Source organism: Meleagris gallopavo, chromosome 2 (assembly GCF_905368555.1).
Source record: "Meleagris gallopavo chromosome 2, MGAL_WU_HG_1.1, whole genome shotgun sequence".
Taxonomy (NCBI): Eukaryota; Metazoa; Chordata; class Aves; order Galliformes; family Phasianidae; genus Meleagris; species Meleagris gallopavo.
Genome location: NC_139405.1, coordinates 8,847,788 through 8,866,279, shown reverse-complemented (window position 1 = coordinate 8,866,279; position 18,492 = coordinate 8,847,788). Strand labels below are relative to the sequence as shown.

At 43.7% G+C, this 18,492-nt stretch overlaps 1 protein-coding gene across 1 annotated transcript in view; it reads left to right on the top strand.

Annotated features, from left to right (window-relative positions):
* The window catches only part of ALK (ALK receptor tyrosine kinase), a 291,809-nt gene extending 273,490 nt beyond the window's left edge, over positions 1 to 18,319 (top strand). Inside the window, exons 21-30 of the mRNA XM_085218861.1 lie at positions 1,124 to 1,214; positions 2,107 to 2,171; positions 2,789 to 2,918; positions 7,160 to 7,257; positions 8,665 to 8,757; positions 10,456 to 10,557; positions 11,445 to 11,579; positions 12,145 to 12,235; positions 13,489 to 15,546; positions 16,734 to 18,319. Coding sequence (XP_085074987.1) covers positions 1,124 to 1,214; positions 2,107 to 2,171; positions 2,789 to 2,918; positions 7,160 to 7,257; positions 8,665 to 8,757; positions 10,456 to 10,557; positions 11,445 to 11,579; positions 12,145 to 12,235; positions 13,489 to 14,193 — 1,510 coding nt within the window. The 3' untranslated portion in view covers positions 14,194 to 15,546; positions 16,734 to 18,319. The remainder of the gene's footprint in view (positions 1 to 1,123; positions 1,215 to 2,106; positions 2,172 to 2,788; positions 2,919 to 7,159; positions 7,258 to 8,664; positions 8,758 to 10,455; positions 10,558 to 11,444; positions 11,580 to 12,144; positions 12,236 to 13,488; positions 15,547 to 16,733) is intronic.
* The last annotated feature ends 173 nt before the right edge of the window (positions 18,320 to 18,492 follow it).

Sequence of the window (18,492 nt, the reverse complement as noted above, 5' to 3'; positions counted from 1 at the left end):
CCTCACTGTGGTTTCACTGCTGAGACTGCTCTTAACAGAGCACGCTGGCCACAAAAAACAGAGAACAGACACTCGGTGCAGCTCTGAGGTCAGACTTGGCACTACCAGGAAAGTGCTTGTTGTGGAAGTGAGCACCTTTTAACCCAGACTGAGATGCAGGAATATCTCTGGGAGTCTCAAGCTTATGCTGCCCAACGTGCAACTCATGCACTGTTAAGAGGGTCCTGGGATCTGGGATGTAGTCTCATTCTCTGAGAGAGTTCACTGTGTTGTTAGGAGATCTCTCCCATACCATTGTATACCACCTATGTGGTATACAAAAACAGTATTTAAAAAAAAAAGAGCGTACACAGCATGACAGAGGGTCATGTGGTAGCACCAGTTGGCATAATACTCAGTGAGCAAAGACTGAATAGGCAGGCGTGCAAAATCTGTATCACAAGGACACAGGACAGGATGTGGTGTGTGGTTATTTTAATTTTTCTTTCCTGTATCCTCCTTATTCGACATAAAGCCATAAGCTTCATAATCAGTGCTTGTTACAATTCTCAGCATGAATTCGTAGAGCCAAGTGCTTTACAAAACGCTGTTATCACCATTTCCTTGCTGAGATATTTACCTACAGTCACAGAACAAAAAGGAAAATATCATTAGTTTGAAATCTAGGTCCTCTGAGAACCACTGTGCTTCCTAGTTTCTTGTTCAATATCTTCTCCACCGGAGTGCATAAACATGGGAACTATTAATTAGTGGTGTGGAAACACCAATGCTTAGAGACATCTTTTTTGACCTGCTTTGGAGAACCCACCACTAGAGCACTGGCACCAAAGCAGTAGAAAATGCTGTCCATTACACTTTGCAGTACCAGCAGTTTGATTTTGCTGGAGCAGCTCACTTCTGAGGATTGCTTTCTCTACCAATCACATACATTTTAGGTCCAGGATCAATTATACAAAGGTTCAGTCTGCTGCATAGTGTGAGCTGCATTGTTATCAGTGCCAGTATCCAGATCTCCCTGTTTCACTGCCATGAAAATTGTGAGCCCATTCTGTGAGCTGTGACCACAGTGTTATAATGTATGTTCTCTGTAGTAAAACCTTCTTGTCTTCTCTGGTCTGTCCAGGGGTTTGGGCCACGGAGCCTTTGGTGAGGTATATGAAGGTCAGGTGGCAGGGATCCCCAGCGACCCCACTCCCTTGCAGGTGGCTGTGAAAGTAAGTGACAGCGTATGAGTTATCATGATGGTTTCATGCACTTTTCACCCAAGAGTCCCAATGCGTTATAAAAATAGAGATGAATTAAGCATTACTGTAGGATGTGTGTAGAAAGGTTGCTGTTCTATTGCAGCACTTCCATTCATCACAGTGGTGGTACAGGTTGTCGCACATGGGCTTGTAAGATTTAAAAGAAATTGTTTATTAGCAGTAAATAGATAAACATTTCCCGTAAAGCTGCAGCAAGAATGAGAAATAAGTCTGCCCTCTGTCCATCCTGTGCATGCTATCCTTGGTGTGGTAATCTGTTCAAAGCCTTTGAGTCAGCGGGACAGAAGTCTTCACGTGGCTAAGAGCAGCTGGCACGTACATCAAAAAGCCTGTAGGCAGGAGGTCGATTTCCATGGTTCTCACCACTCCATTATGGGATGAATATGCACTGAGTGCATAGGCAAATCTTAAGGAAGTCTGGTAGGGTTCTTCAGGCCTTCAGCAGCTTGGCTACCTTGTTTTCTTCGAGAGGTTATGTAGCAGCGTAGTCTTAAATAGCTCTGATGGGAGGTAATGGTATTGCACTGTCTGTGAGCTCAGGAGCTAAGGTCTCATTCTTCCTTCTGTACACAGTGGAGTCTCATATATTAGCACTGTTCCCTGTGTGCTCTGAGGTGCTTCCTTTACCAGGAGGAGGATGATAGTGGCTTTTATGTGTCTTGATCTGTATCTCTCACCAAGCTTCACAGTCCATTTTTTAATGGTCTAGCTATTATTAGAACAAGGGCTCTTTCAAGAGAAACAGGGATGGCTGCAGACATTAGTGCTTTTCACTGTGTCAGATGTTGGATATCTGTCAGTTTAAATGTCTTCTCCTTGTTAACCTTTCTTTCTTTTCCAGACATTGCCTGAAGTGTGTTCAGAGCAAGACGAGCTGGACTTCCTCATGGAAGCTCTCATTATTAGGTGTGTATGGATAAGATGAACTTGTGTAAAACAAGAGGACTTGTGTAAAACAGCACTATAAGCAAAAAAGTTCCAAATGAACAGATGTCATTAACCCAGTGCTGTTGTCACATCACTTGTCAGAGACTGCGTCCTGGAATCCAAGGAAGTAGTTCCCCTTCACATTAAGGCCTGAAGAAATAAGTACTAGAGACTTGGCCTAGAGGAATATGCCTCTATGTAAGCTGATCCCTGTGTCAGCATGTTATTTGGAACAACTCTGCCCTAGCCCAACTTGTGCCCTGAGACACAAGAAAGTAGGAGCAGACTCTTAACAGACATTCTGTGCTTCATGTGACCCACAAGTCTTGCTGTTGCATGAAGAGGACACAGAATATAAGGAAACTGAAAAGCAGCTAAAAGCCACTCTTTCCCAACCTCCACCTTCTGTTTCTGCACCGTGCAAAGGGAGTATTTTGGCTTAATCCAGTTCCTCTGACTTTAAGATTAGTTACTTATTCTGAAGAGAAAAAAAAAAGTCAGACACATTCCCCACAGCAAAATATTTTGATTCTTTCCTATAATCGTGCTTTTTTGGATCAAAGCTAATCCATTATGAGCCTCCTCTCTCTCCACAGCAAGTTCAATCACCAGAATATTGTGCGTTGTATCGGAGTGAGCTTGCAGGCGCTGCCCCGTTTCATCTTGCTAGAGCTCATGGCTGGAGGTGACCTGAAATCGTTCCTGAGGGAGACGCGGCCCAGACCGGTAAGAAAAAAGAAAATTGAATTGTATTCAGTAAGCTGCTGCCACAGGGCAAATGTGTAACCATAGAAGGGCTGATCCATGCAGCTACCGTTTTCCAACGCTTTAGAGTCAGAGCTTTCCGTTGCCAGAAAGCTACTCCTGAGGTCAGGATGCAAATGTATATGCAATAAATATTGCTGTGGTTATGCAGAGGAGCCTCATCGATGGACTTTGCTATATAACACTGCAGATCCTATCTAATGAAACAAAAATATGTTGAACAAGTAATGATAAAGCTGATGTTTAAACTGTCAATCAAGTGCATTTCTGTGGATATCTGTCGGAAGTTTTGCATAGGTTAGTAGATTATCTAGCCTGGAGCTGTTGAATTAATAGCTAGTCCAGAGTTTTAAAGCTTTTCCCTGAAATCAGCATCAGTGTGAAAAGGGAGACTGTTAGAAATGTGTGAGAAATGTGTTATGACTTCTGGAGAAGAATCAGTACTTCAGAAGAATAAAGTTTGCTCAAAGCGACTGGATTAGAAAGGCACCCACTTGAAGTTTAGTGCCAGAGCCCAGTTTCACTCTTTGTCTCTACATTTATTTGACAGAGGAAAAAATGCTTGACTTTATCAGCACAAAAAGACATACACTGGCTCTGACAGATTTAAATAAGAGTCTTCCTTGACGCATCTGGAAAAAGATCAACTTGATTTTTTCCTCGCAGGCTAGTTTTCAGGCATGTAAAATGGTATGTGTTGCCCAAAACCACTGTGGTCTTGGAAAGGGTGCAGTTAAGTGACTTCTGCCTGGGTAAAAGAAAAGTTAGACGCACAAAAATTCAAGGTGCTAGAAGTCTGAGTCTGAGCAAGCAGTCTTTATAAAGAGAGGCTGGGTTTCTGTAGCACTTAGAGGTTCTCTTCTCAGGTCGTGCAGATGGACTTGGTGGCAGGTGAATGGGGAAATTCGTGTATTGCAATGTGGATTCTGCTTTCAGCTGGTGCAGATTGAAATGGCATGGGCCAATGGTAGATGTGTTTTTCAAAAGTGCCAGGACAGAATGTGCTATATGTATAAAGTGGCAGGTGAAACAGATGTAGGGCAAAGGCATCCATTGCTTTGTAATGGAATCCTCGTTTTTGCTCTTAAAAGAAGCCAACTCAGCAATGATCAAGGTCTTGTGAGGAAGCACGAGGACCATTAGTCCTGAGCAGCAGGAATTTTGACCTACTTGTAGTAAAATGAACCTCTAGGTTCATTATAGGATGTAGTCATGGTAGCCTTTGCATCTGAGGGGTTTCTTTCTGTCCATACCTACTCCAGCCATGAGTTCCTCCCTGCCTGTCAGGGCTTTCATTTCTGTGAGTGGTAGCTCTGTGCTGTACCTGTGAAAGCTAATGTCAGAAGAGACAGAGGACTTGCTCTAGGCAGCAGCATACACTGTGTCCTTGCTATTTCTTTCTTCTGTCTCTCCTTCCTTTCCTCTTTTCGTCTTGTCTTTCTCAATCTCTTTGAGGTTATCTGAGATTGACCTGGAGTGAATGACAGGGTAATTCACTGTCTGGCTGCCCAGGCAGCTCCTGAGCAACTCTGAGTGCTGAGAAATCACCTGTGGTACACGTGCTTCTCTGCTGACTCAAAAACAGGCAGGCTAGGAGACTCACTGATGAGAGATGGGCTATGTGCAGGGTGTTGTTCTCTATGATGTATGGTATCCAGCTGTGAAGGTGTGTTTACCTTCTGCACGTACTTGAAGTGACAGTACCCATGTACATACACCACACGTATCACGTTTGAGTGTGGCTCTGTACTGCTGGTTGTATCTGTACTCTAATCTGAATGAGTCCTGAGCTCCTTTGTTCTTCCTTTTGCTGATTCAGGACAGGCAGAGAGTAGGCACAGGAAACTGTGATTCTAGTTTCCTGGAAAAGGAGGAAGGGAGGGAAAGGGAGAACAGTGCAGTCAACAGGTTTCAATCAGTTTTGCTTCCAACAGGAATTAACTGAACACACAAGACCCAGCTGACTAATTCAGTAGCAAAGGTGCAGTGCTTACTGAGCTTTATCTGTGCATTACTCTTACCATTTCTCCTTCCTTTAGTCAGTTTTGTATTTTCCAGCTCTTTACTTTCTTTTACTTTTCCCTGTGCATTCTGCAACCTGTTACACAGAGCAGTGATTACACTGAACAATACACAGAGTTTCATTCCCCTTTAGCAAGCTCCAGCCTCACCCAGGGAGGTGTCACATTAGTGCTTCTGGCAGCCTGCTGCTCCGAGCAGTGGTGCTTGGCAGCTGGCATTGTTCATTCATCTGGGGAGCAGAAGCTGTGAACAGCTGTGAAGTGAATTCTTTAGAGTCTCAAGGCTCCTTCCCCTGCAAAATGAATCCAAGCCATCCATTTCTCAAACAAATTGCATGGCTAAAGTGTCCTTGGCTGGGCAGTCACATCTGTTTTAGGATTGTATTTAGCCAAATAAAAGGTGGAAGAAATTCATCCAAGGAGTGGGGAGGAGGGGGGGGGAAGGAGGGTTGGGTGGAGGGAGAAAAGCTGTGTTGTTCAATTTAGCTTGTTGTGGCTTCATTGTACTGACTTGCACTATAGCTCAGGTCTGGAGTCAATTGCACAGTAAAGAACGGGGCTTTTTACTCAGTTCTCACAACAAGATTTTGAGCCTTGCTCAAAAGTGAAGAGAATGGATAGTCTGAAATATTAAATTCCCATTGATTGTGCCCTGAAATGTGGGGAAAAGGGGCAACTGCATCCTGTTACTGTAGCTGTCTTGTTGTCTCGTAGCTGCTGAGTCACTTTAACTTGGAGAGATGAAAAAGATGAATTCCCCTTGCCCACAAATGTTGTTGGAGGCAGGAGGAAAGATTTTAATGCCTTTAGGAAATGGTTACTCCACAAAACAAAAGGTTCAGAGGGGAGACTCAATCAAGGCTTTTAAAAAATGAATTAAATATATATGCAATGTAGTGAGTAAATAAAATACAGGCAGATGGTAGATAGTCACAAATGATTTTGTTTTATAACACCACATTGAAAAAATAGGCTTTGTTCACACAGTATATTTCCATCATTGCATTAGTCAAATATGGAGGCTAGGGCTTTCCTAACCTCTTAAGGAGACATGAGGGCTTGTTTAGGTTTAGACAGTGTCTAATATTTACTGGCAGCAAATCACAAACTTATTTTCAGTCCCACTCAATGGTGCTTTAGAGCCAGTGATAAGGCTGACAGCATCACATCAGTCTGGGCAGTGTTTCATTGCAACAGACAGGTTGGCACAGGCAGCAGTTCCCATCACTGGAGACTGTGCTGGTTGGTGTGCCCTGAGAGAAAAACCCATGCACAGGTGTGCTTTTTGGGCACTGGGCAGGTGGGTAGGTGTCAGCAGGGAGAACTGGAGAGTGGGATAGGATTGCTTAGTCAAATAGTTAAGGCCACAGATAAACGCTTACCCAGCAAATGGCTGCTGTGGAATAAGCAATCACTGCCACCTAGTTGTTTGTCATCAGCCCTGTCATCAGCAGAAGTAATTTCCTCCTCTCCTGCAGGACTAGTGCAGGATCACTAATTCACACCTCATTTTGGTCTCAGAGGCCCACAAGCAGGAGCTGTTGCTCAGCCTACCTTTTTCACAAAGGCATCTGGCTTCTGCTGGCTAAGGCTGTAGACTTCATCAGAGGGACTGAAGAAAGGAGTTGGCAGCTCTCATCTTCTGTAGCCATTGGCTAAGCAAACCTGTGTCAGTGTTCTGAGGGGCAAAATAAAACCCACACAGATGTGGAGGAGGAAAAGAGCAAATGTGACTCATGCCATTACACAAAATGTCATTCTCATTGTTCAAGGTGACTGCAGAGAAGAGCAAGAAATAATATAAAGTAATTGATGGAGCATCAGGTCTCCAGGCTATGTATCTCCTCAAATAAAAATATACTAAAAATTCAGAAATGTCTCCCACGAGAACTGGGGGAAATCCATTTGTGTCATGCAAAACAGTGAAAGATTCTTACAGGGGATTCCAGGATGGAGCTGGCAAGTCAGATCTGATTCTGTCTGTAGGATTTGTATGATGTCCTCCTGCACGTGCTTTCCATAGTTCATGGATATGATCTCTCGTGCAATTTTTCTTTTTAATCCTTCTGGATATCAATGTGTGAGCTACATCACTGGATGGATAGTTCCCAGTGATCTGTCAGTCACGAATCATGCTGTGTTCTTGCTTTTAACTCACGTTCTCCTTTTGTCTTTTGGTAGAATCAGCTTTCCTCCCTCTCCATGCTGGACTTGCTCCACGTGGCTCATGACATTGCTTGTGGGTGTCAGTACCTGGAGGAGAATCACTTCATTCACAGGTAGATGAATGCATCTGTGTCAGCATGGGGATGACTTGCATACAGGCCAGAATGACTCATAATACCCTTGTTTGATATGTTTATGTCCTGCTGCACTCTAGTGGCTGGATAGCTTTGAACAAGGTAGATAAAACCAGAATAACAGAAGCAATTGACAGAAATGCTGCTGTTGATCAAATTGCAGAGGTCTGTGGCTTTATCAAAGATCCTGAGCTCTTTTTTTCAGTGCTTTTGCAGCCAGTTTGTTTCCCTTTGCTGTGTACCCAATCGTGTGACAGATGTCTTCGAAGCTCCTCCCCACTGAGAATTGGGCTTAGTGTCTTCCTGCTCACTCTGGAACTCTTCTCCCTCTCAAAGTACAAGTACAGCTAGAAGTACAGCACCTTAGTGACTATTGCTACCTGCTTCTGCAGAAAAGGGTTTTTGAGAAGCATCCAAAATTCTGCCTATAGCATTGCATATAGCCATGCAAACACCCTGGAGAATATAGAGGGGGGAGGGCATTGGGAAGGCAGAGAACATAGGGCAGAAGTCAGTGTGTTTTCCCACGTCTTACAGCTTCCTTAGCATTTTCTATTAATTTTTTACAACCTTAACTTTAGAAAATTGTAAATGAATGTCATAGCATTTAACATGATCTGGAGTGACCACATTTGTATTCCTTCCAAGTCTTAACAACAGCAAGTATCGAGGGAAGCAGAGATGTCAGCAGTTGTTCTTTGGCTCCCACTAATCCTGCACTGCTGTTGTTCATGATGAATGTGCATAGCCACTCTGCCTACAATAGACGAGCCCAGTGCTAGCATGTGGCTTTGCAAAGAGCTGCGTGAAGCTGTTGTAGCCTGATTGCAGTTCACTTTTCTGAATTACTCACGAGGGGTGCAACTATATTATTTTGGTCTCAGGGTTTATTTCAGCTCAGCAGAGATGGAGCTTTACCTGCGTCCACAGATTCAGGCTCTTTTGCATGTTGTTGTTCTTCCTGTCTCTGACAGTTCAATACCTGTTGGACAACATTTGAACAAGCATGCTAGGAACAGATCAATGGGTCATTCCCCAGACAGCTTGATGCTAGCACTGATACATTGCTGAAATCAACCTCATTGCTTGCAACTCCCTAGAAAAATTAATAGCTCCTGGGTGACAAGAGGCTTGCTGGAGGCCATCCTGTCTAAGAGATGTTAAATGAAGCTTTAGGAGGAAATTTTTTAAGAGAAGAACTTTTCCTGCTATTGGAATACGTTGAAATGTGGGACATCACTAGTTACCTGTGAAACTGATCTTCTGGGTGGTGGGAGTTCCCTGCACTTCAGGAAAATAGGTACTATTCTTTGTTTTCTTTTTGCTTTGCAAAACCATGGAATGATTTTCTTCTCTCTCTCTTGCTTTTCTTGCCTTTTTTTGTAGGGATATTGCTGCTAGGAACTGCCTCCTTACCTGTCGAGGACCTGGAAGAGTGGCTAAAATTGGAGACTTTGGCATGGCCCGGGATATATACAGGTAGCAGATCTAAAGCCAGGTTATCCACAAGCAGAAGCTCACAAAAATCGAGGAAGAAGCGTCTCCGAAGGACAGCAAGCTCATGTGCTGCTCTGTGTAACTCTAGCAAGGCAAAAGTGGAGACATCCAACCCCAATGAATCCCCCTAATGTTTTTGTTGGTTTTTGCCTTCCCCTATGCTTTAGGTGTGCTTTGGAGACTTTTACCACTCCCCGAGAGTCTATTCTGAGTAATGAAGTCTGATGGCCATGGAAGGCATTTTTCCTCCCTCTTGTATTCTATCCACAATTTCTTGCCTTTCTGCTGTCTCACTGAATGGCACTGATGTGCCCTTCTGTTTTGTGGCTCCCAACGTTTCTGCATTTAATCTTTCTGCTTGATACTACCCCTGCCCATTTGGCTTGGTGTCATCAATACATCTCCTCAATTTACTGCAGGTAAAGGAGGAGGAGTGCAGAGGAAAGTTAGGAAAATGCAATCACCGAAACTGGAATTCAGTCAGGACACAGAGTTAACTACTCTATTCTTGCAAGAAAGTGTCAGGAAGCCTTTAATGACCACAAGCAGTCAGGGCAGCAGTTTGAGATCTCATCTTCTAAACAGCACCCGCAGAAGCACAGCACCGTGTCCTGCTGTGCTGAGGAATTGATTTGCCTCCGACTCAAAGGAAGGAAAGCCTTGTAGTCAGTCATCCGCACTCTTTATTCCAGAGTCTCAGCTTCTTTTTTTCCTGGTTGGGGATTCTTCTGTGCAATTACTAAGCCGGGCCTGGTTCTGCTTAACTTGAGGCCTGCCGTATCACAGCCTGAGGTGATGTGAACAGAGTGTTACTTTCAAAAAAACACAAGCATATCAGAACTGCTTTTTTTTTTTTTTTTTTTTTTCCCCCCCATCTCCCTTTTCACAAAGAGCCCCTGCTCTGCCCCACTGTCAGATAGGACTCTGCTGGGACAAAGTAACATCTGTCACACTCATCACCATCAGTTGAACCAGCTGCCAAGATGAATGCTTTGGTGCTGAGTTTTCAGAGGTGTCTTTGAAGTTTGCACATGTTTCAGTGTCTAGTAGTATGCTTTGTGTGCTCAGGCTGTTTAGTTACGAACATTAATATTGGCTTGCATGAGATACATACTGTAGCTGCCAGCACAGGATTTGGGGATTCTAGCTTTTAGTTTAAACAAAAACAGCATAAAGACTGTTATACTTCTTGTCTCTGGAGCATAGGAGGTGACTTTTCTATCTACTACCCCAGCTATAATGTCTGACCATCCTCCTTGCTGCTCTTAGGTTCTACTAAGGGTTTTGGATCCCTCTTGCAGTGCTTTAGACTGGGTACATTTGGGACAGGCTTTGTTTACAGTAGCTGGGGATGCTTGAGGCCACCACCTGTGAGATGATGTGCAAGTCTTGCTGGGACTGAAAAGCGCAGGAGGAAAGATACTCAAGTATGCACACAAATAAGAATAACTCAGTTTCATTGGATCAGGCCTAAGGTGAGGGAGATTGCAGAGCAGTCCTTACGTGGCCCATTGCCATCATTTTTGTGAGAAGAAACAGGTCTCTTCAGCATTTTCTCTAGCATGCTCTTTTCCCTAAGTTAATCCCTCCCTCAGATGATAATTTTAATATTCCTTGTTATAAAAACTCTGAGTTTAGAACATTTTTTGAATTCCTGGCTGTTTTGCTTGTTCTCTGCAGAGCCAGCTACTATCGGAAGGGAGGGTGTGCAATGCTGCCTGTCAAATGGATGCCTCCTGAGGCTTTCATGGAAGGGATATTTACATCAAAAACAGACACATGGTGAGCTTCCCTTACTGCTCCATCTGCGTGTACGTGCATGTGTCTGTCTGTTGTAATCCATTGGGTGAAGTGTGAATGTTTTGTAAAAGAAAAAAAAAAAGTGTTCTTGTTCATTTCCCCCTTAGTCAAGCAAGGTCCTTCAGAGGCAGAAATCCTGTAGGACATGAGGGAACAGGCAGTCAGCAAAGGCAGGTGCTGCTGGGGCAGCAAGCAGGCAGGGAAGGCAGATTGAGGCAGTTGGATGTGCTGCTTTTTTGCTATAGGGAGGAATGCATTAGCTCCAAACTAATGAAAGCAGTCAACATGTAATAAGGGACTGTAGACAGGATCCATCCTGCCAGTTAGGGAGAAGGGTGTAACATTCAGCAGCTTTCACGTTCCTCCTGTCCTAGTGGCACCATGAGCTCTTGAATTTCCAGCAGCCAGAGGAGGAAAGAAATTGAGTGAACTTGTGAACTGAAAGCAGAGGGCTCGTCCAGAAGAATCGAGTCCCTGGTGTAGTTACTTCTGCTGCTTATAATGCATCTTGGCCTCACCTCGCCTGCTGTAGTGCTGAGACGAAGCCAAGGTGAAGGAGGAAGGTTGCTGGGGCTGTAGGGAGGTGGGAGCCCAGGCTGTGCCTGGAGGGGAAGGGGCTGCTGGTCAGGGCACAGCTCCTTAGCAAGCCCACACAGAGAAGAGGATAAAGGCACCCTCTCTGATAGAGCTGAGATGGTGCCTGAGTTTCCATTGCTGCTTATAGCTCTTATGCAGTTTCACTCAAGATGGTGATTTCCAAGCAGCCAGACAGATGAATGCTCTGGAGGGGGTTCCTGTCGCAGATGTTCCCCCTCAGTGACGATGGTAGTCATTCCTGTATCCTTCACTTTGATCTCTTCTCTATTCAGGTCCTTTGGCGTATTGCTGTGGGAGATATTCTCATTGGGATACATGCCTTACCCTAGCAAAAGTAACCAGGAGGTTTTGGAATTTGTAACCAACGGAGGAAGGATGGATCCACCTAAAAATTGCCCTGGCCCTGTGTATGAGATTCTAACTTTGATATATTCATGCAAACAGGTTTCTGTTTTGAATGCTGTTCTCTACTTAAAAGCTAATGACTTTTTAGATTGATTGTAGTTGATCTGCCTCACTGAAGTTCAGTGCCAGTGACTTCTCTAGCAGTTAATTTTTCTGTCGTCTTTGTGGAAGAATTTAGGCATCGGAAAAAGTACAGGCCACTGCTTGTTTGGTCAAAGCTGGTGCACTAATTCTGTCTTAGAATAGCTGTGAAACTGCAAGTGTGTAAGCTTGGTCACAGGTAGGAAAAAATGGGTTCTATTATCTGTTCCCCTACCCTGCCTTTAATGAATTCCCCAAGGGATTTCAGGTGGACGAGTTATTTTTCTGATGGGTGCAGATTTCACTCTACTGGCAGCCACGTTTCTGTAGTTACCAGTATATCAGTTGTCTCACCCTGATGTCAGAACCCCCTGTATTTCTTAGAAGAGTAGCAATGCGTGCTTATGGTTTGTAGGCTGCAGTGGCTTGCTGTTTACATACTAACACAATCTACCACTTAAGAGATTTCTTGTTCTGCTCTTTCAGATACCGCATTATGACCCAGTGCTGGCAGCACCAGCCAGAAGACAGGCCAAACTTTGCCATAATCTTGGAGAGGATCGAGTACTGCACTCAGGTATCTGTGTTCATTCATCTCCCGTAAGATGGGTGAGGATGTTTCTAGTTGATGAGCAGTTTGGCAAGCCAGAGTGTGAGATGAGGAGGTGGCACTGCATTTCTGCAGTCAGCAGTCCAGAGGGACTGATGCCATAGGCTTGCACAGCTCTAGAAATAGCAGACCAAATAGCTCTGCTTACACTTATGAAGACACAGATGACTAACAAGTGAAAGATAGGCCAGCATCTGCACGTTTTTCACAGGCTTCATGTCAGCTGCTTTGTCCCAGTGTTTACTCTCAAGACATGGTCAACACTGAGCAGAAATGGTCCTGGCTTGGAGCACCTTTTTCAAGTGGGCAGCTGTGGGCAATTTTTTGACTCTTACTGCATTGGAGAAGGCAGGTAGGGGCTGCCATTAAGAGTGGGATTCCGTGACTAGGCAGCAGAGAAAAAGGGTATGTCTGGTTTTCCATCCTGAAATCTGAGCTTTCCAATTTTTGTTTTAACCACCATTTGTAGTTCATAAGGAGTAGAGTAGTTTGGAAAATGTTTTGCTGCCTGCCTCGGTGTATGCAATTATTTGCCTCAGACAGCTTTCTTTCCCTCAATATCTGGTAGTCTTGATCAGTTTTTCATGAGAGTTCGGATCCTGGGATTGGAAAGCATTGTGTTCTGTTATCTGTAGATTGCCTTGGTGTCTGGTAGTAGAGTTGCCTAGAACACCACATTTCTCTCCTTTTAATTTTCAAAATTGCTTAAATAGTTCAAAACCTCTCTCTCTGTGGATTTGAGCTTTGAGTAGTCTGCCATTATTGCCTTCTATATGCCTTCCCACTCCTCCCCTGTTAAGTGGAAGCAATACTTTCATGACTGGAACTTTCTCAATATTATCTGAGAACGTTATGAACTTTGAAATGATACAGCTTGCAAGACAACATTCCCACAGGAAATTTGGCTGGACATAAAAAAAAAAAATGTTTTTTATTGTTTTTATGCTCTCTACTCTTCTCTGTGAAGTTTTAGGGTTGTTTTTTTGTGGTTTTTTTTTTTTTTTTTTTCTGAGAGTTCAGATTTATGGATATCTCATTGCCTCTCATGGCAACCATATTTTGTCAGCATCCTTTACATGCGGGATATGGTCTCTAGTTGATGGGAAAGATGCTTTCTGATCACAGTATGACCATGGTCAGATATCTCAGTTTTCTAGTTGAGTATTAAGTGTGCATTATGGCAGCAGACTTGGAGAAATTCTCATTCTTCTCTCCTGCAGGACCCAGATGTCATCAACACTGCTTTGCCAGTAGAATATGGCCCATCAGTTGAAGAGGAAGAGAAGGTAGCGATACGCCCAGAAGATCCAGAAGGAATTCCTCCTCTCTTGGTTTCCTCGCACCAAGACAGAAAGGATGACAAGCAAACCCTGCCATCTCCACCACCCCTGCCATCAGCCATCACTGCAGGAAAAGCTCTAGGGAAAGCAGGATCCTTGGAGTCATCAGTCCCTGGGAAGGTGCAGGCAGCCTCAGGTGGGGGACATATCAACATGGCCTATGCCCAGTCCAACCCCCCTTCTGAGCTGCACAAAGGCCGGGGCTCCAGAAACAAGCCTACCAACCTCTGGAATCCAACCTATGGTTCCTGGTTTGCCGAGAAGCAGGCCAGCAAAAACAAACCTCTGCTGGAGAAAGAGATGCCTGAGAGGGAGAACTTAGGACACGAAGGAAACTGTACTGTGGGGCCCAACATAGTGACTGGCAGGCTACCAGGCTCCTCCCTGCTATTAGAGCCATCTTCCCTAACAGCAAGTGTTAAAGAAGTGCCTCTCTTTAGGCTCCGTCACTTCCCCTGTGGGAATGTCAACTATGGATACCAACAGCAGGGCTTGCCTTTGGAAGCCTCCACGCCACCTTGTGCTAGCAGTTATGAGGACCCCACCCTTAGAAACAAGAGCCACATATCCCAGCAGGGGCCCTGAGAGCCCTCTACCTTCTTGACTTTCCCCCCTGTAGTCCCAAGCCTTGAAGAAATATCCTGTTACCCAGTACACCACGAGCAAGTGATGTGAGGCATTACCTTCTATTTGTGCCAACTTGCTCTAGAAGTGCCACCTTCGAACCTGTAATTTCAAATAATCCAAGAGGCTTCAAATCACCAGAGCCCCAGTACAGTAAAATAAACAAGGAGGAGGGAGGGAGGGTACAGGAAACAAATGTTAACTGCAAGGCCCAGCTTCCTGTTGCATTAACTCATCTGCATGGTTGTTGTCATGCCCTTCCTGTGAGCTTTTCTCAGTTCTGCGTTCTCTGCTTAAGCGTAAAGCCACGGCTCGCTGCCTTGGGTGTTTCACGTCTGGGATTTTCTGTGCCAAACTTGTGGTTACTGAGGAACACTTGGAGAGCACCTACAACTGGCAGAGGCCAGAGCAGGTTTGGGGAAAGCGTCCTTTGTCCAAACTGAAAAAGGAGACGACAACTTTGAATGGTGATGCAATGGTACGTTCCCAAGTTGTGTTCCAGCTACAGTCTTGTCTTTGAAAGTCCTTGAATGCACAGCGGTTATGGTGTCACTGGCAGGGCAATAGGAAGACTGGTCAGATTACATCACTTGCAAGAGACAGCAGGAAGCACAGAGGATGGGTTCTGGCTTGGAGCAGGGGTGTTGTTTTTCTCTGTGTTTTTTGTTGTTCGTTTTTTCTCCTGTGCTTGAATACTGAAACGGAGTAAAACCCATAAAATTCCTTCTGTTCTACAAATGAATGTCCTTCATCACAAACTTGTGCGTGTCAAGTGCAACCAAAGTGAAGCTTTAAAGGACCGTGGTTATGAGAGAAACTTTTAACTGTGCCCTGAAGATGGACTGCCACCTGTGTAGCTCAAAGGTTTAAAGTAACCTTCAACATACCCTGTACAAGCAAGAACAAGATAAAGGCAGAAGATGACATCGTGCCACAATCTAGATACCAGATACTGTCTGTAATTGAAGGGCCGAGAGCCCTTGTTTCTTTAACAAAACGTGTATGATAGTGGTTTAAAAACAAGCACTGCATTGACTCATTTTGTACACCCTGTGCATGACAAATATTCCAGTAAGTGTATTGTCAAACCATAGACGTAGGCAATTATTCACGTGTAAAGATATGCGTTAGTAACTTCAACTTATGGTTGTAAGGAGCTGTTTTAGCATCAGTGCAGTCTGAAAAGGGGGTGCCTATCTCCATAGAAAGGAGCCTCCTAAAGCATCAGCAAAGGATGATGGAGGTGTTCTTCGGTCCAAGAAATTCCATTTCAGTGAGGTGATCCAGAATCTGGCCCTGGCTCCAAACACCAAGGTAAGTCAGCTTCCTGTCTGCCTAAGGAAATGGTATTATTCATGTGTAAGAGCAATCTTAATTTAAATGTTCTTGCTTTCTGATTTTTGAATGGGTTGAAGCTCCTCATTGTTTTCTTTAGCTCATCTTTGCATAGGAGCAGACAGGCTGTTTTGCTCTCTTATGTGTCAACAAGCCTGCCCTGTGTGCTGATGAGCATTATAAAAGAATACACAAGACCAAAGAAGTTGTAAAGTAGGCAGCAGCTGCACTCGTTTGGGCTTATTTTAATGTAAAAAGCGTTCCTTAATAATTGATTTCCTCTGTCAAGGAAGTAATGATTCCCACCTAAGCAATACTGATTACTGTCCCACCTCTGATTAGCTGGGGCTGTGACGGGAGCCACCCAAGTCCTACTTCACCTGCCTCTGAGAGCTGCACTTCTCCTGCAGTTGCGCCTTGGGTAAAGAATTACTTGCAGGAGTTTATGTGGAGCTGGGGAAAGGAATGAAGAGGCTTTTTCTATGGGCAGTCCAGGACAACTCCAGAAACTTGGCTGAGTACTTTGATGTAAAATTAGCAGATGGTATTTTAGAGGTATGATTAATATAGAGACTGTGTGTGTGTCTAAAGAGCCGAGTAATTACTTATCATAGTTGTGATGAGCTGATGTCTTACCTTCTGTACAAGAAGGTCTTTAATAGCATTTACTTTAGCATTTTTGACACAACAAGTAGTAGTCAGTGTTATTGTCTATGTTCTGGTTTCTACCAGTTCCATTCCAACAAATTTCTTTTATGTGTACACCATTAGCAGAAACATTTAATCCAGTTATTGTCCAGTTAGGAACTGCAAATTTTTAACCTGTCAGGAGAGATGCACCTGTCCAGATCTGAAGTCCCAGAAGGGGCTTAGGCCACTGTGAGCTTACCTGACCAAAGAGCATGTAAATGCCAGATCCTTTATCAGGCCCCTCCACACAAGACTTGAGTGACAAGAGTGTCAGAGGAGAAAAAGCTGAACTTACTCTAAATCTCTTGCAAGTTTTTGTCATCACTTTTTCCTTTTTTTTCTTTTAACATTAGTATAATTTTTTTGAGCTAGATACTTCAAAAATTTGCATTGTGGAACAACTTGCTTTCAGACTGTTTCTCTTCTTCATTGGCAACATCTACATTCCTGTCTTATGTGTTTTTCCTGCTCTGCAGTGGAAAAGCAGGAAGCAGTACGATCTCCAGGATGTACAGCATGAATGGGAAAGCCCTGCGTCACCACTCTCACGCTCTGAAAAGCACCTATTTCCCTGTGGCTGTTATCGGTGTCCTATAGACATTAGGTAGGTTTTCTGATCCAGTGCTGATTTGTAAGCTGCTGAAGGTCAAGTAGATTGGGCTGCTTATCTGCCTTTCTTGTTGTATTTCCATCTTTGGTTTTGCTACTGACCCTTGTTTCTCCATCATGCCTGGAAACGAAGCAAGGCATTGGGGTGGTTCCACTTTCAGGTTCCACTTTCAGAGGGGTAGAGGATGGAGCGGTGGTGGGAGAGGGTATGCGGAGGGTTCTTAGGACCAGCATGCTCACGCCAGGTGAGAGGTCTCTGCTAGGCCATGAAGGATTGAACTGTGCATCGTTTGCTCCTCTTACTGAGCCTGTCTGCTTGGTGACAAGAACCTTGAGGTGGGTATAGCATAGAACTGTCTTTCACAGCTGCAAAGACATCACAAAGTGTCTGTCCCAAAGTTAAACCTGTCATGAGAACTGTCTGAACTGTCTGCATCTGGCTTCTTTTAGTAACAGAGCTTCATTAGAGGAATGTCTGTCTCCTGTACAGCAGTTTATGCAACATTGTTTATAAAGGAAGGGCCTGTGCACTTCAGGGATACTATGAAGAAGAATGCTAATATATGGTCAATTGAGTATTTTGTATTGAATAGTGTCTTTGTATTGTAAACAAGTGTAGTGAACCAAAAGGCATGAAGACCAATAAAATGGCTGTAACTGGCTTCCTGTGTGCTGGGTTCTGTAGTGACTGCACAACCCTCAATGACAGAGCTAGGAGACATCAGAACTTTCATGTGGTATTCCATAGCTGCTGTTTCACACTGTACCTGCCTGTGTAATAGGAATAGAAATAAGAGGATGTATGTGCTGTATAGATCTCAGGAAGCTTCTCTCTGCTGTACTATTCACCAGGCTTTCATTTTACTAATAGACCAAGAAACAGATATTGGACAAAGTCATGTTCAGTACATCACTGAGTTTGGTACATCTTCAAATATAAAGCACTGATTTTTATTTTTTTTTTACGTTCAAAATTTACAACTTTTATATTCAATTAATAACACCCCATAAGCTAGAGTACAATATGCAATATTTTAAATACAGCCAAGGAAAAATAGCTACTGTAGTATTTAAAATAACATAATAGCAGCAGAATTCTGTCTAAAAATAGGATATTAACTTCATTTAAAGTGTATCTTCTTTCAAGTAGGTAAAAGCAAGCAGATCATTTAAGTATAAGATGATCATCTGGAACACAGAACCACCCTGATAATAGTGAGATAAAGGTGAGCAATTAAAACACATTACATGTTTAAAACATGGACAAGTACAAGCTTTTTTTTAAAAAAGGCTGATATGCAAGTGATGTCATGTCAACTTATGTTACAGTGCTGTATGTAAAATTATCTTTAACTTATCCTAAGACTCTAAGAATTTACACTGGAAACTGTACAAAAAAAAAAACCAAATAATTGAAGTGTTTATAGCTTGCTTGAAAACCCAGCCCATAACACATACTGCTGTATTTGTAGAGGACTACTGGACAGTTATGTTGCGTAGCTCCTCTCAGGGTTTCTGTGCATTTAAAAACTATGATACCCATTGCCTGCAGCACACCAAACCTTTATAAATGAGGGAGAGTTCTTCAGGAGAGTGCAAAGTGCATTATTTTAAGGAGTGCTTCAT